General features: G+C 30.4%; 1 protein-coding gene across 1 annotated transcript in view; it reads left to right on the top strand.

Moving 5' to 3' along the window:
- The first annotated feature begins 6950 nt into the window (after positions 1–6950).
- Positions 6951–18123, top strand: part of LOC145843166 (small ribosomal subunit protein uS3A-like) — a 37943-nt gene continuing 26770 nt past the window's right edge. The window contains exons 1-2 of the mRNA XM_082950628.1: positions 6951–6968; positions 7524–7663. Coding sequence (XP_082806754.1) covers positions 6951–6968; positions 7524–7663 — 158 coding nt within the window. The remainder of the gene's footprint in view (positions 6969–7523; positions 7664–18123) is intronic.

The following is an 18123-nucleotide window of genomic DNA, read 5'->3' on the forward strand; positions in this document are numbered from 1 at the left end:
GTAGCTAACTCACACTTGGTCGCTAACTCCTACTTGGTAGCTAACTCAAACTTGGTTGCAAACTCAAACTTGGTAGCTAACTCATACTTGGTAGCTAACTTCTATTTGGTAGCAAACTCATACTTGGTAGCTATCTCTTGCTTGGTAGCTAACTCTTGCTTGGTAGCTAACTCATACTTGCTAGCTAACTCCTACTTGGTAGCTAACCTATACTTGGTAGCTAACTCATACTTGGTAGCTAACTCTTACTTGTTAGCAAACTCAAACTTAGTAGCTAACTCTTACTTGGTAGCTAACTCAAACTTGGTAGCTAACTCATACTTGGTAGCTAACTCATACTTGGTAGCTAACTCCTACTTAATAGCTTACTTATACTTGGTAGCTAACTCATACTTGGTAGCTAACTCATACTTGGTAGCTAACTCTTACTTGTTAGCAAACTTTAACTTTGAAGCTAACTCTTACTTGGTAGCTAACTCAAACTTGGTAGCTAACTCATACATGGAAGCTAACACCTGCTTGGTAGCTAACTCATACTTGGTAGCTAAGTCCTACTTGGTAGCAAACTTATTCTTTGTAGCTAAATCCTTCTTGGTAGCTAACTTCTGCTTGGTAGCTAACTCACACTTGGTAGCTAACTCATACTTTGTAGCTAACTCTTACATAGTAGCTAATTCATACTTGGTAGCTAACACAAAATGGTATCTAACTCCTTCTTGGTAGCTAACTCATACTTGGTAGCTAATTCATACTTGGCAGCTAACTCATACTTGGTAGCTAACTCCTACTTGGTATCTAACTTATACTTGGTAGCTAACTCGTACTTGGTAGCTAACTATAGTTGTTTAAAAACTATAACTCTTTCTATAATTAACTTTTAACAAAAGTAAAAGTTGGTAAGTGTTTACCCGAACTTTAGATTGCATATCATGTCTTAAGATTGACTTAATTTTAAAAGATATAGAAATTACGTGAATACAAACTTTAATTAGGCCAAACAAAGTTATAATTATATTGATATTTTATATATTAGTTAAGCTATGTTTAATTTAGTTGTTTTAGAGGTAGCTATAAAACCCGTTGACTTTTATTTAGAGTTTTCGACGCTTCTACTTGTCGTGTGAACAGAATTAAAATATAAGATTATTAAAATTCTATTTTTCACTATTAAAGTAGTCACCGATTGATGCTAATAATACTTATGAAACAAAAAACAAATCGTTGATTAGTTAAATTGAAAATTATGAATTAAAGCAACAATGTAACTATCGTATCACAGCAAATCAAAATGTTACAACTAGCACATTACAATAGGTCAAAAATGTACAACTTTCACATCACAGTAGTTTAAAACAAATCAACTATCACGTCATAGTAGACCGAAACAATCCAAATTGCGCATCATAGTTTATCTTAATCATACTAAAAGTTTTATAAAATGTTTTAGTCTTTTATCGAGTTTCATTAAATTTGTAATCTTAAACCAAATCAAATGAGAACGTTAAGTTTTATTATTTTGTTAAAAGTTCTTTGTTATTCTAAGTATGTGGTCATTTAAATTAGTGGAATTAGGCTGTATTTTATCTTAAGTGCTGCATTATAAAGAGACTCAAGTGGTTTATCAAAACATGTCGCCTAAAGCTTTAGCTTACCGATGGTTTACTGAAAACATCCTAAATCGACCAATTTTTATAGAAATTAGCAATAGTGTGTAAAAGACTAAAATATACAGCACCTTAAGATACTAGAGGAAATTTTAAACAAAATTAAATACACTAGTGTATCATCAACTTTAGATGTTGTGTAATTGTTAGTTTAAGTTAAGTAATAAAGAGATTTACTGTTAAAAAATGCTGACAGTTTAAGTTCTGTCATAGTATCTAAAAAGCATTTAAAATTAACAGATTTTCAAAGATATAATTAAAATTGTGTATTAAACGGTTGATTAATAAGTCATTTTTGAAGTAATTACAAAGTTAAAAAGTTTGCTTACTCATACTAGGTAACTAACTTATACTAGGTAACTAACTCCTACTTGGTAGCTAACTCATACTTGGTAGCTAACTCCTACTTGGTAGCTAACTCATACTTGGTAGCTAACTTATACTTGGTAGCTAACTCATACTTGGTAGCTAACTCCTACTTGGTAGCTAACTCATACTTGGTAGCTAACTCAAACTTGGCAGCTAACTTCTGCTCGGTAGCTAACTTCTACGTGGTAGCTAACTCACACTTGAAGGCTAACTCATACTTGGTAGCTAACTCATACTTAGTAGCTAACTTATACTTGGTAGCTAACTCATACTTAATAGCTAACTCCTACTTGGTAGCTAAATCATACTTGGTAGCTAACTCTTACTTGTTAGCAAACTCAATCTTGGTAGCTAACTCTTACTTGGTAGCAAACTCAAACTTGGTAGCTAACTTATACATGGTAGCTAACTCCTGCTTGGTAGCTAACTCACACTTGGTAGCTAACTCATACTTGGTAGCTAACTCCTACTTGGTAGCAAACTTATGCTTGGTAGCTATCTCATAAATGGTAGCTAACTCCTGCTTGGTAGCTAACTCACACTTGGTAGCTAACTCAAAAAGGTATCTAACTCCTGCTCGGTAACTCATACTTGGTAGCTAACTCATACTTGGCAGCTAACTTGTACTTGGTAGCTAACTCCTACTTGGTAGCTAACTCATACTCTGTAGCTAACTCGTACTTGGTAGCTAACTATAGTTGTTTAACAACTATAATTCTTTCTATAATTAACTTTTCACAAAAGTAAAAGTTGGTAAGTGTTTACCCGAACTTTAGATTGCATATCATGTCTTAAGATTGACTTAATTTTAAAAGATATAGAAATTACGTGAATACAAACTTTAAGTAGGCCAAACAAAGTTTAGTTATATTGATATTTTATGTATCAGTTAAGTTTTGTCTATTTTAGTTGTTTTAAAGGTAGCTATAAAAACTCAGACTTTTATTTAGAGTTTTCGACGCTTAAACTTGTCGTGTGAATAGAATAAAAATATAAGATTATTAAAATAATATTTTTCACTTTTAAAGTAGTCACCGATTGATGCTCATAACTCTTTTTGAAAAAGAAATTAAATCATAGATGAGTTAAATTGAAAATAATGAATTAAAGCAGCAATGTAACTAACGTATCACAGCAAATCAAAATGTTACAACTAGCACATCACAGTAGGTCGCAAAAGTACAACTATCATATCACAGTAGTTTAAAACAATAGAAATATCACGTCACATTAGACCCAAACAATGCAACTTTCGCGTCATACTAAAAGTTTTATATAATTGTTTAGTCTTTTATCGAGTTTCATTAAAATTTGTAATCTTAAACCAAATCAAATGAGAACGTTAAGTTTTATTATTTTGTTTAAAGTTTTTCGTTATTCTAAGTATGTGGTCATTTAAATTAGTGGAATTAGGCTGTTTTTTATCTTAAGTGCTGCATTATAAAGAGACTCAAGTGGTTTATCAAAACATGTCGCCTAAAGCTTTAGCTTACCTATGGTTTACTGAAAACATCCTAAATTGACCAATTTTTAAAGAAATTAACAATATTGTGTATGAGACTAAAATAAACAGCACCTTAAGAATACTAAAGGAAATTTTAAACAAAAAAATACACTAGTGTATAATCAACTTTAGATGTTGTGTAATTGTTAGTTTAAGTTAAGTAATTAAGAGATTTACTGTTAAATAATGCTGACAGTCTAAGTTCTGTCATAGTATCTAAAAAGCATTTAAAATTTACAGATTTTCAAAGATATAATTAAAATTGTGTATTAACCTTTTGATTAATAAGTCATTTTCGATGTATTTACGAAGTTAAAAAGTTTGCTTACTCAGGTAATTAACTCATACTTGGTAGCTAACTCTTACTTGGTAGATAACTCATACTTGGCAGCTAACTCCTACTTGGTAGCTAACTCATACTTGGTAGCTAACTCTTACTTGGTAGCTAACTCCTGCTTAATAGCTAACTCCTACTTGGTAGCTAACTCATACTTGGTAGCAAACTCATACTTGTTAGCTAACTCCTACTTGTTAGCAAACTTAAACTTGGTAGCTAACTCATACTTGGTAGCTAACTCTTGCTTGGTAGCTAACTCAAACATGGTAGCTAACTCATACATGGTAGCTAACTCCTGCTTGGTAGCTAACTCACACTTGGTAGCTAACTCTTAGTTGATAGCTAACTCATACTTTTTAGCTTACTTCTACTTGGTAGCTAACTCAATATGGTATCTAACTCCTGCTTGGTAGCTAACTCAAAATTGGTAGCTAACTTATACTTGGTAGCTAACTCATACTTAGCAGCTAACTCATACTTGGTAATTAACTCCTACTTGGTATATAACTCATACTTGGTAGCTAACTCGTACTCTGTAGCTAACTATAGTTGTTTAACAACTATAACTCTTTCTATTATTAACTTTTAACAAAAGTAAAAGTTGGTAAGTGTTTACCCGAACTTTAGATTGCATATCATGTCTTAAGATTGACTTAATTTTAAAAGATATAGAAATTAATTTATTTAGAGTTTTCGATGCTTATACTTGTCGTGTGAATAGAATAAAAATATAAGATTATTAAAATTATATTTTGCACTATTAAAGTAGTCACCGATTGATGCTTATAATTCTTTATGAAACAAAAAACAAATCATTGATTAGTTAAATTGAAAATTATGAATTGAAGCAACAATGTAACTATCATATCACAGCAAATCAAAATGTTACAACTAGCACATCACAGTAGGTTGAAAAATGTACAACTATCACATCACAGTAGTTTAAAACAATACAACTATCACGTCACTGTACACCGAAACAGTCCAACTTTTGCGTTATAGTTTATCGCAATCATACTAAAAGTTTTATAAAATTGTTCATTCTTTTATCGAGTTTCATTAAAATTTATAATTTTAAACCAAATCAAATGAAAACGTTAAGTTTTATTATATTGTTAAATGTTTTTCGTTATTATACGTATGAGGTCATTTATATTAGTGGAATTAGGCTGTTTTTTATCTTAAGTGCTGCATTATAAAGAGACTCAAGTGGTTTATCAAAACATGTCGCCTAAAGCTTTAGCTTACCGATAGTTTACTTTAAACATCCTAAATCGACAAATTTTTATAGAAATTAGCAATATTGTGTAAAAGACTTAAATATACAGCACCTTAAGGATACTAAAGGAAATTTTAAACAAAATTAAATACACTAGTGTATAATAAACTTTAGATGTTGTGTAATTGTTAGTTTAAGTTAAGTAATAAAAACATTAACTGTTAAATAATGCTGACAGTCTAAGTTCTGTCATAGTATCTTAAAAGCATTTAAAATTAACAGAATTTCAAAGATATAATCAAAATTGTTTATTAAACTGTTGATTAAGATGTCATTTTTGATGTAATTACAAAGTTAAAAAGTTTGCTTACTCATACTAGGTAACTAACTTATACTTGGTAGCTAACTCCTACTTGGTAGCTAACTCATACTTGGTATCTAACTCCTACTTGGTAGCTAGCTAATACTTGGTAGCTAACTCATACTTAGCAGCTAACTCATACTTGGTAATTAACTCCTACTTGGTATCTAACTCATACTTGGTAGCTAACTCATACTAGGAAGCAAACTCAAACTTGGTAGCTAACTCATACTTGGTAGCTAACTATTGCTTTGTAGCTAACTTCTACTTGGTAGCAAACTGATTCTTGATAGCTAACTCCTGCTTGGTAGCTAACTCACACTTGGTAGCTAACTCCTACTTGATGGCTAACTCATACTTTATATCACGTCACAGTAGACCGAAACAATCAAACTATCGCATCATATTTTATTACAATCACACTCAAAGTTTTATAAATTTGCTTAGCCTTTTATGGAGTTGCATTAAAATTTTTAATTTCAAACCAAAACAAATGAGAACGTTAAGTTTTATTATTTCGTTAAAAGTTTTTCGTTATTCTAAGTAAGTAGTCTTTTAAATTAGTGGAATTAGGCTGTTTTTTATCTTATGTGCTGCACCATAAGGAGAGTCAAGTGGTTTATCAAAACATGTCACTTAAAGCTTTAGCTTACCGATGGTTTACTGAAAACATCCTAAATCGACCATTTTTATAGATAATAGCAATATTGTGTAAAAGACTAAAATATACAGCACCTTAAGGATACTAAAGGAAATTCAAAACAAAAATAAATACACTAGTGTATCATCAACTTTAGATGTTGTGTAATTGTTTGTTTAAGTTAAGTAATAAAGAGATTTAGTGTTACATAATGCTGTGAGTCTTAGTTCCGTGATAATATCTTGAAAGCATTTATAATTAACAGGTTTTCAAATATATAATCAAAATTGTGTATTAAACTGTTTATTAATAAGTTATTTTTGATGTAATAACAAAGTTAAATGTTTGCTTACTCATACTAGGTAATTAACTCATACTTGGTAGCTACCTCTAAATCAACTAAAATAGACATAACTTAACTAATAATATAATATCATGAGTTAAACTATAGCTTTTTTTGGCCTACTTAAAGTTTGTACTCATGTAATTTCTATATCTTATATATTAGGACAATCTTAAGACATGTATGCAATCAATTTTTCAATTTAACTAATCAATGATATGTATATTGTTTCATAAAGGTTATAAGTCATCAATTGGTGACTACTTTAATAGTAAAAAATTTACTTTTAATAATCTTATATATTTATTCTGTTTAAACCACAAGTATAAACGTCAAAAACTCTTAATAAAAGTCATTGGATTTTATAGCTACCTCTAAAACAACTAAAATAGACATAACTTCACTGATATACATAATATTATGAGTTAAACTATAACTATGTTTGGCCTACTTCAAGTTTGTACTCATGTAATTTCTATATCTTTAAAAATTAGGAGAATCTTAAGACATGATATGCCATCTAAAGTTCGGGTAAAAACTTACCATCTTTTAATTTTGTTAAAAGTAATGATAAAAAGAGTTATAATTATTAAACAACTATAGTTAGCTACCAAGAATGAGTTAGCTGCCAAGTATGAGTTAACTACCAAGAAGGAGTTAGCTACCAAGTAGAAGTTAGCTATCAAGTATGAGTTAGCTGCCAAGTATGAGTTAGCTACCAAGTATGAGTTAGCTACCAATAATGAGTTACTTACCAAGCAGGAGTTAGATACCAATTTGAGTTAGCTACCAAGTATGAGTTAGCTACCAAGTAGAAGTTAGCTACCAAGTATGAGTTAGCTACCAAGTATGAGTTAGCTACCAAGTGTGAGTTAGCTACCGAGCAGGAGTTAGCTACCAAGTATAAGTTAGCTACTAATAATGAGTTTGCTACTAAGTAGGAGTTAGATACCAAATTTTTAGTTAGCTACCAAGTATGAGTTAGCTACCAAGTATGAGTTAGTTACTAAGTAGTAGTTAGCTACCAAGTATAAGTTAGCTACCAAGCAAGAGTTAGCTATCAAGTATGAGTTTGCTACCATGTAGGAGTTAGCTACCAAGTATGAGTTAACTACCAAGAAAGAGTTAGCTACCGAGTATGAGTTTGCTACCAAGTGGGAGTTAGCTATCAAGTGTGAGTTAGCTACCAAGCAGGAGTTAGCTGACAAGTATCAGTTTGCTACCAAGTAGGAGTTAGCTACCAAGTATAAGTTAGCTACCAAGTATGAGTTAGCTACCAAGTAGAAGTTAGCTACTAAGTTTGAGTTAGCTACCAAGTGAAGTAAGCTACAAAGTAGGAGTTAGCTACCAAATGTGAGTTAGCTACAAAGTATGAGAAAGCATTTTTTTAACTTTGTTATTACATCAAATATGACTTATTAATCAACAGTTTAATACACAATTTTGATTATATCTTTGAAAATCTGTTAATTTTTAATGCTTTTAAGATACTATCACGGAACTAAGACTATCAGCATTATGTAACAGTAATACTTTACTTAAACTATCAATTACACAACATCTAAATTTGATGATACAGTAGTGTATTTATTTTGTTTAGAATTTCCTTTAGTATACTTAAGATGCTGTATATTTTAGTCTTTTACACAATATTGCTAATTTATATAAAAATTGGTCGATTTAGGATGTTTTCAGTAAACCATCGGTAAGCTAAAGCTTTTGGCGACATGTTTTGATAAACCACTTGACTCTCCTTAAGGTGTAGCACTCAAGATAAAATACAACCTAAGTCCACTAATTTAAATGACCACATACTTAGAATAACAAAAAACTTTTAAGAAAATAATAAAACTTAACGTTCTCATTTGATTTAGTTTAAGTTTATAAATTTTAATGCAACTCCAAAAATGACTAAGCAAATTTATAAAACTTTGAGTATGATTGCGATAAACAATGATGCGATAGTTGGATTTTTTCGAACTACTGTGACGTGATAGTTGTATTGTTTTAAACTACTGTGATGTGATAGTTGTACTTCTGCGACCTACTGTGATGTGATAGTTGTAACATTTTAATTTGCTGTGATATGATAGTAACAATGCTGGTTTAATTCATAATTTTCAATTTAACTAATCAATGATATGTATATTGTTTCATAAAGAGTTAAAAGCATCAATTAGTGACTAATTTAATAGTAAAAAAAATACTTTTAATAATCTTATATTTTTATTCTGTTCACACGACAAGTATAAGCGTCGAAAACTCTAAATAAAAGTCATAGGTTTCTATAGCTACCTCTAAAACATCTACAACAGACATAACTTAACTGATATATATATTATCATGAGTTCAACTATAACTTTGTTTGGCCTACTTTAAGTTTGTACTCATGTAATTTCTATATCTTTTAAAATTAGGACAATCTTAAGATATGATATGCAATCTATAGATCGGGTAAACACTTACCAACTTTAACTTTTGTTAAAAATTAATGATAAAAAGAGTTATAGTTGTTAAACAACTATAGTTAGCTACCAAGTGTTAGTTAGCTACCAAGTATGAGTTAACTACCAAGAAAAAGTTAGCTACCATGTATAAGTTAGCTACCAAGTATGAGTTTGCTACCAAGTAAAAGTTAGCTCTATAGTTAGAGTTAGCTACCAAGTAGGATTTAGCTACCAAGTTTGAGTTAGCTACCAAGTTTGAGTTTTGGAACAAGTAGGAGTTAGCTACCAAGTATATGTTAGCTATTAAGTATGAATTAGTTATGAAGTTGGAATTAGCTACCAAGCAGGAGTTAGCTGCCAAGTATGAGTTAGCTACCGAGTATGAGTTGGCTACCAAGTAGGAGTTAGCTACCAAGTATGAGTTAGTTACCTAGTATGAGTAAGCAAACATTTAACTTTGTTATTACATTATAAATGACTTATTAATCAACAGTTTAATACACAATTTTGATTATATATTTGAAAATCTGTTAATTATAAATGCTTCTAAGATACTATCACGGAAATAAGACTCTGAGCATTATGTAACAGTAAATCTCTTAATTAGTTAACTTAAACTAACTATTACACAACATTCATAGTTGATGATACACTAGTGTATTTATATTTTTTAGAATTTCCTTTAGTATCCTTAAGGTACTGTATATTTTAGTCTTTCACACAATATTGCTAATTTCTATAAAAATTTGTCGATTTACGAAGTTTTCAGTAAACTATCGTTGATCTAAAGCTATAGGCGACATGTTTAAATAAACCACTTGATTCTCCTAAAGGTGCAGCACTCAAGATAAAATACAGCCTACTTCCACTAATTTAAAGGACCAAAAGCTTGGGATAACGAAAAACTTTTAATAAAATAATAAATCTTAATTTTCTCATTTGATTTGGTTTAAGTTTAGAAATTTTAATGTAACTCGATACAATAATTAACAATTTTATAAAATTTTTAGTATGATGGCGATAAACTATGATGCGATAGTTGGATTGTTTCGGTCTACTGTGATTTGATAGTTGTATTGTTTTAAACTACAGTGATGTGATAGTTGTACTTTTGCGACCTACTGTGATGTGCTAGATACAACATTTTGATTTGCTGTGATATGTTATTTACATTGTTTCTCTGATTCATTATTTTCAATTTAACTAATCAATGATATGTATATTGTTTCATAAAGGTTATAAGTCATCAATTGGTGACTACTTTAAAAGTAAAAAATTTACTTTTAATAATCTTATATTTTTATTCTGTTCACACGACAAGTATAAACGTCAGAAACTCTTAATAAAAGTCATAGGATTTTATAGCTACCTCTAAAACAACTAAAATAGACATAACTTAACTGATATACATAATATCATGAGTTAAACTATAACTTTGTTTGGCCTACTTCAAGTTTGTAATCATGTAATTTCTATATCTTTAAAAATTAGGACAATCTTAAGAAATGATATGCAATCTAAAGTTCGGGTAAACACTTACCAACTTTTAATTTTGTTAAAAGTTAATGATAAAAAGAGTTATAGTTGTTAAACAACTATAGTTAGCTACCAAGAATGAGTTAGCTGCCAAGTATGAGTTAACTACCAAGAAGGAGTTAGCTACCAAGTAGAAGTTAGCTATCAAGTATGAGTTAGCTGCCAAGTATGAGTAAGCTACCACGTATGAGTTAGCTACCAATAATGAGTTACTTACCAAGCAGGAGTTAGATACCATTTTGAGTTAGCTACCAAGTATGAGTTAGCTACCAAGTAGAAGTTAGCTACCAAGTATGAGTTAGCTACCAAGTATGAGTTAGCTACCAAGTATGAGTTAGCTACCGAGCAGGAATTAGCTACCGAGTATAAGTTAGCTACTAATAATGAGTTTGCTACTAAGTAGGAGTTAGATACGAAATTTTTAGTTAGCTACCAAGTATGAGTTAGCTACTAAGTAGTAGTTAGCTACCAAGTATAAGTTAGCTACCAAGCAAGAGTTAGCTATCAAGTATGAGTTTGCTACCAAGTAGGAGTTAGCTACCAAGTATGAGTTAACTACCAAGAAAGAGTTAGCTACCGAGTATGAGTTTGCTACCAAGTGGGAGTTAGCTATCAAGTGTGAGTTAGCTACCAAGCAAGAGTTAGCTAACAAGTATCAGTTTGCTACCAAGTAGGAGTTAGCTACCAAGTATAAGTTAAATACCAAGTATGAGTTAGCTACCAAGTAGAAGTTAGCTACTAAGTGTGAGTTAGCTACCAAGTAGGAGTTAGCTACAAAGTAGGAGTTAGCTACCAAATGTGAGTTAGCTACAAAGTATGAGTAAGCATTTTTTTAACTTTGTTATTACATCAAAAATGACTTATTAATCAACAGTTTGATACACAATTTTGATTATATCTTTGAAAATCTGTTAATATTTTATGCTTTTAAGATACTATCACGGAACTAAGACTATCAGCATTATGTAACAGTAATTCTCTTTATTACTTAACTTAAACTAACAATTACACAACATCTAAAGTTGATGATACACTAGTGTACTTATTTTTGTTTAGAATTTCCTTTAGTATACACAAGATGCTGTATGTTTTAGTCTTTTACACAATATTGCTAATTTATAAAAAAATTGGTCGATTTAGGATGTTTTCAGTAAACCATCGGTAAGCTAAAGCTTTTGGCGACATGTTTTGATAAACCACTTGACTCTCCTTCAGGTGCAGCACTTAAGATAAAATACAACCTAAGTCTACTAATTTAAATGACCACATACTTCGAATAACGAGAAACTTTTAACAAAATAATAAAACTTAACGTTCTCATTTGATTTGGTTTAAGTTTATAAATTTTAATGCAACTCCGAAAAAGACTAAGCAAATTCATAAAACTTTGAGTATGATTGCGATAAACAATGATGCGATAGTTGAATTTTTTCGGTCTACTGTGACGTGATAGTTGTATTGTTTTTAACTACTGTGATGTGATAGTTGTACTTTTGCGACCTACTGTGATGTGATAGTTGTAACATTTTGGTTTGTTGTGATATGATAGTAACAATACTGGTTTAATTCATAATTTTCAATTTAACTAATCAATAATATGTATATTGTATCATAAAGAGTTATAAGCATCAATTGGTGACTTCTTTAATAGTAAAAAATATACTTTTAATAATCTTATATTTTATTCTGTACAAACGACAAGTATAAGCGTCGAAAACTCTAAATAAAAGTCATAGGTTTTTATAGCTACCTCTAAAACAACAAAAATAGACATAACTTAACTGATATATATATTATCATGAGTTCAACTATAACTTTGTTTGGCCTAACTTCAAGTTTGTACTCATGTAATTTCTATATCTTTTAAAATTAGGACAATCTTAAGACATGATATGCAATCTAAAGATCGGGTAAACACTTACCAACTTTAACTTTTGTTAAAAATTAATGATAAAAAGAGTTATAGTTGTTAAACAACTATAGTTAGCTACCAAGTGTTAGTTAGCTACCAAGTATGAGTTAACTACCAAGAAAGAGTTAGCTACCAAGTATGAGTTTGCTACCAAGTAAAAGTTAGCTCTATAGTTAGAGTTAGCTACCAAGTTTGAGTTTGGGAACAAGTAGGAGTTAGCTACCAAGTATATGTTAGCTATTAAGTATGAGTTAGTTATGAAGTAGGAATTAGCTACCAAGCAGGAGTTAGCTGCCAAGTATGAGTTAGCTACCGAGTATGAGTTGGCTACCAAGTAGGAGTTAGCTACCAAGTATGAGTTAGTTACCTAGTATGAGTACGCTAACATTTAACTTTGTTATTACAGTATAAATGACTTATTAATCAACAGTTTAATACACAATTTTGATTATATATTTGAAAATCTGTTAATTATAAATGCTTCTAAGATACTATCACGGAAATAAGACTCTCAGCATTATGTAACAGTAAATCTCTTAATTAGTTAACTTAATTTAACTATTACACAACATTCATAGTTGATAATACACTAATTTATTTATATTTTTTAGAATTTCCTTTAGTATCCTTAAGGTACTGTATATTTTAGTCTTTCACACAATATTGCTAATTTCTATAAAAATTGGTCGATTTACGAAGTTTTCAGTAAACCATCGTTGATCTAAAGCTATAGGCGACATGTTTAAATAAACCACTTGATTCTCCTTAAGGTGCAGCACTCAAGATAAAATACAGCCTACTTCCACTAATTTAAAGGACTACATACTTAGAATAACGAAAAATTTTTAACATAATAATAAAACTTAATGTTCTCATTTGATTTGGTTTAAGTTTAGAAATTTTAATGTAACTCGATACAATAATTAACAATTTTATAAAATTTTTAGTATGATGGCGATAAACTATGATGCGATAGTTGGATTGTTTCGGTCTACTGTGATGTGATAGTTGTATTGTTTTAAACTACTGTGATGTGATAGTTGTACTTTTGCGACCTACTGTGATGTGCTAGATATAACATTTTGATTTGCTGTGATATGTTATTTACATTGTTTCTCTGATTCATTATTTACAATTTAACTAATCAATGATATGTATATTGTTTCATAAAGGTTATAAGTCATCAATTGGTGACTACTTTAATAGTAAAAAATTTACTTTTATTAATCTTATACATTTATTCTGTTCAAACGACAAGTATAAACGTCAAAAACTCTTAATAAAAGTCATTGGATTTTATAGCTACCTCTAAAACAACTAAAATAGACATAACTTCAATGATATACATAATATTATGAGTTAAACTATAACTATGTTTGGCCTACTTCAAGTTTGTACTCATGTAATTTCTATATCTTAAAAAATTAGAAGAATCTTAAGACATGATATGCCATCTAAAGTTCGGGTAAAAACTTACCATCTTTTAATTTTGTTAAAAGTTAATGATAAAAAGAGTTATAATTGTTAAACAACTATAGTTAGCTACCAAGAATGAGTTAGCTGCCAAGTATGAGTTAACTACCAAGAAAGAGTTAGCTACCAAGTATGAGTTTGCTACCAAGTAAAAGTTAGCTTTATAGTTAGAGTTAGCTACCAAGTAGGAGTTAGCTACCAAGTTTGAGTTTGGGAACAAGTAGGAGTTAGCTACCAAGTATATGTTAGCTATTAAGTATGAGTTAGTTATGAAGTAGGAATTAGCTACCAAGCAGGAGTTAGCTGCCAAGTATGAGTTAGCTACCGAGTATGAGTTGGCTACCAAGTAGGAGTTAGCTACCAAGTATGAGTTAGTTACCTAGTATGAGTACGCTAACATTAACTTTGTTATTACATTATAAATGACTTATTAATCAACAGTTTAATACACAATTTTGATTATATATTTGAAAATCTTTTAATTATAAATGCTTCTAAGATACTATCACGGAAATAAGACTCTCAGCATTATGTAACAGTAAATCTCTTAATTAGTTAACTTAATTTAACTATTACACAACATTCATAGTTGATAATACACTAATTTATTTATATTTTTTAGAATTTCCTTTAGTATCCTTAAGGTACTGTATATTTTAGTCTTTCACACAATATTGCTAATTTCTATAAAAGTTGGTCGATTTACGAAGTTTTCAGTAAACCATCGTTGATCTAAAGCTATAGGCGACATGTTTAAATAAACCACTTGATTCTCCTTAAGGTGCAGCACTCAAGATAAAATACAGCCTACTTCCACTAATTTAAAGGACCACATGCTTAGGATAAGGAAAAACTTTTAATAAAATAATAAAACTTAATGTTCTCATTTGATTTGGTTTAAGTTTAGAAATTTTAATGCAACTCGATACAATAATTAACAATTTTATAAAATTTTTAGTATGATGGCGATAAACAATGATGCGATAGTTGAATTTTTTCGGTCTACTGTGATGTGATAGTTGTATTGTTTTAAACTACTGTGATGTGATAGTTGTACTTTTACGACCTACTGTGATGTGCTAGATACAACATTTTGATTTGCTGTGATATGTTATTTACATTGTTTCTCTGATTCATTATTTTCAATTTAACTAATCAATGATATGTATATTGTTTCATAAAGGTTATAAGTCATCAATTGGTGACTACTTTAATAGTAAAAAATTTACTTTTAATAATCTTATATTTTTCTTCTGTTCAAACGACAAGTATAAACGTCAGAAACTCTTAATAAAAGTCATAGGATTTTATAGCTACCTCTAAAACAACTAAAATAGACATAACTTAACTGATATACATAATATCATGAGTTAAACTATAACTTTGTTTGGCCTACTTCATGTTTGTACTCATGTAATTTCTATATCTTTAAAAATTAGGACAATCTTAAGAAATGATATGCAATCTAAAGTTCGGGTAAACACTTACCAACTTTTAATTTTGTTAAAAGTTAATGATAAAAAGAGTTATAATTGTTAAACAACTATAGTTAGCTACCAAGAATGAGTTAGCTGCCAAGTATGAGTTAACTACCAAGAAGGAGTTAGCTACCAAGTAGAAGTTAGCTATCAAGTATGAGTTAGCTGCCAAGTATGAGTTAGCTACCACGTATGAGTTAGCTACCAATAATGAGTTACTTACCAAGCAGGAGTTAGATACCAATTTGAGTTAGCTACCAAGTATGAGTTTGCTACCAAGTAGGAGTTAGCTACCAAGTATAAGTTAGCTACCAAGTATGAGTTAGCTACCAAGTATGAGTTTGCTTTAAAGTAGTAGTTAGCTACAAAGTGTTAGTTAGCTACCAAGTAAGAGTTAGCTACCAAGCTGGAATTAGCTACCAAGTAGGGTTTAGCTACCAAGTATGAGTTAGTTACCTAGTATGAGTAAGCAAACTTTTTAACTTTGTTATTACATCAAAAATGACTTTTTAATTAACAGTTTAATACACAATTTTTATTATATCTTTGAAAATCTGTTAATTTTAAATGCTTTTAAGATACTATCACGGAACTAAGACTCTCAGCATTATGTAACAGTAAGTCTCTTTATTACTTTACTTAAACTAACATTTACACAACATCTAAAGTTGATGATACACTAGTGTATATATTTTTGTTTAGAATTTGGTCGGTAAGCGAAAAACTTTTAACAAAATAATAAAACTTAACGTACTCATTTGTTTTGGTTTAAGATTATAAATTTTAATGCAACTCCATAAAAGACTAAACAAATTTATAAAACTTTGAGTGTGATTGCAATAAACTATGATGCGATAGTTTGATTGTTTCGGTCTATTGTGACGTGATATAAAGTATGAGTTAGCTACCAAGTATGGGTTAGCTACCAAGTAGTAGTTAGCTACCAAGTATGAGTTAGCTACTAAGCAGGAGTTAGCTACAATGTATGAGTTAGCTACCAAGTTTGAGTCGGCTACCTAGCAAGAGTTAGCTACCAAGTATGAGTTAGCTACCTAGTTTGAGTTCGCTAACAAGTAGGAGTTAGCTACCAAGTATGAGTTAGCTACCAAGTATGAGTTATCTACCAAGTAAGAGTTAGGTGCCAAGTAAGAGTTAGCTACCAAGTACAAGTTAGCTACCAAGTATGAGTTACCTACCAAGCAGGAGTTAGCTACCAAATGTGAGTTTGCTACCAAGTATGAGTTTGCTACGAAGTATGAGTTAGCTACCAAGTAGGAGTTAGCTACCAAGTACAAGTTCGCTACTAAGTATGAGTTACCTACCAACAGGAGTTAGCTACCAAATATGAGTTAGCTACTAAGAATGAGTTTGCTGCCAAATAGGAGTTTGATACCAAGTTTTTAATTAGCTACCAATTAAGAGTTTGCATCGTAGTATGGATTAGCTACCAAGTATGAGTTAGCTAACAAGTGTGAGTTAGCTACCAAGCAAAACTTAGCTACCAAGTATGAGTTAGCTACCAAGTTTGAGTTTTTTAACAAGTAGGAGTTAGCTACTAAGTATGAGTTAGCTACCAAGTGTGAGCTAGCTACCAAGTATGAGTTTGCTATCAAGTATGAGTTAGCTACCAAGTAGGAGTTAGCTACCAAGTATAAGTTAGCTACCAAGTTTGAGTTAGCTACCAAGTATGAGTTAGCTACCATGTATGTGTTAGCTACCAGGTATGAGTTAGCTACCAAGTGTGAGTTAGCTACTAAGTATGAGTTAGCTACCAAGCAAGTGTTAGCTACTAATAATGAGTTTGCTACCAAGTAGGGAGTTTGCGAACAAGTAGGAGTTAGCTACCAAGTATAATTTAGCTATCAAGTTTGATATAGCTACCAAATAGGATTAAGCTACAAAGTAGGAGTTAGCTACCAAGCAGGAGTTAGCTACCAAGTATGAGTTAACTACCGAGTTTGAGTTGGCTACCAAGTAGTAGTTAGCTACAAAGTAGGAGTTAGCTACCAAGCAGGAGTTAGCTACCAAGTATGAGTTAGTTACCTAGTATGAGTAAGCAAACATTTAACTTTGTTATTTCATTATAAATGACTTATTAATCAAATGTTTAATACACAATTTTGATTATATATTTGAAAATCTGTTAATTATAAATACTTCTAAGATACTAACGCGGAACTAGGACTCTTAGCATTATGTAACAGTAAATCTCTTAATTAGTTAACTTAAACTAACTATTACACAACATCCATAGTTGATGATACACAAGTGTATTTTTAGTTTTAAGAATTTCCTTTAGTATCCTTAAGGTGCTGTATATTGTAGTCTTTTACACAATATTGCTAATTTCTATAAAAATTGGTTGATTTAGGATGATTTCAGTAAACCGTCGTTGAGCAAAAGCTTTAGGCGACATGTTTTGATAAACCACATGACTCTACATAAAGTTCAGCACTCAAGATAAAATACAGCCAACTTCAACTAATTTAAAGGACTACATAACTAGAATAACAAAAAACTTTTAACAAAATAATAAAACTTAATGTTCTCATTTGATTTGGTTTAAGTTTATAAATTTTAATGCAACTCGATAAATTAATCAACAATCTTATAAAACTTTGAGTATGATTGTGATAAACTATGATGCGATAGTTGTACTTTGCGACCTACTGTGATTTGCTAGTTGTAACATTTTGATTTGCTGTGATATGATATTTACATTGTTTCTCTAATTCATAATTTTCAATTTAACTAATCAATGATATGTATATTGTTTCATAAAGAGTTATAAGTCATCAATTGGTGACTACTTTAATAGTAAAAAATTTACTTTTAATAAT

The sequence above is a fragment of the Thalia democratica genome, chromosome 8 (genome assembly GCF_965202585.1).
Source record: "Thalia democratica chromosome 8, ktThaDemo2.hap1.1, whole genome shotgun sequence".
Classification (NCBI taxonomy): Eukaryota; Metazoa; Chordata; class Thaliacea; order Salpida; family Salpidae; genus Thalia; species Thalia democratica.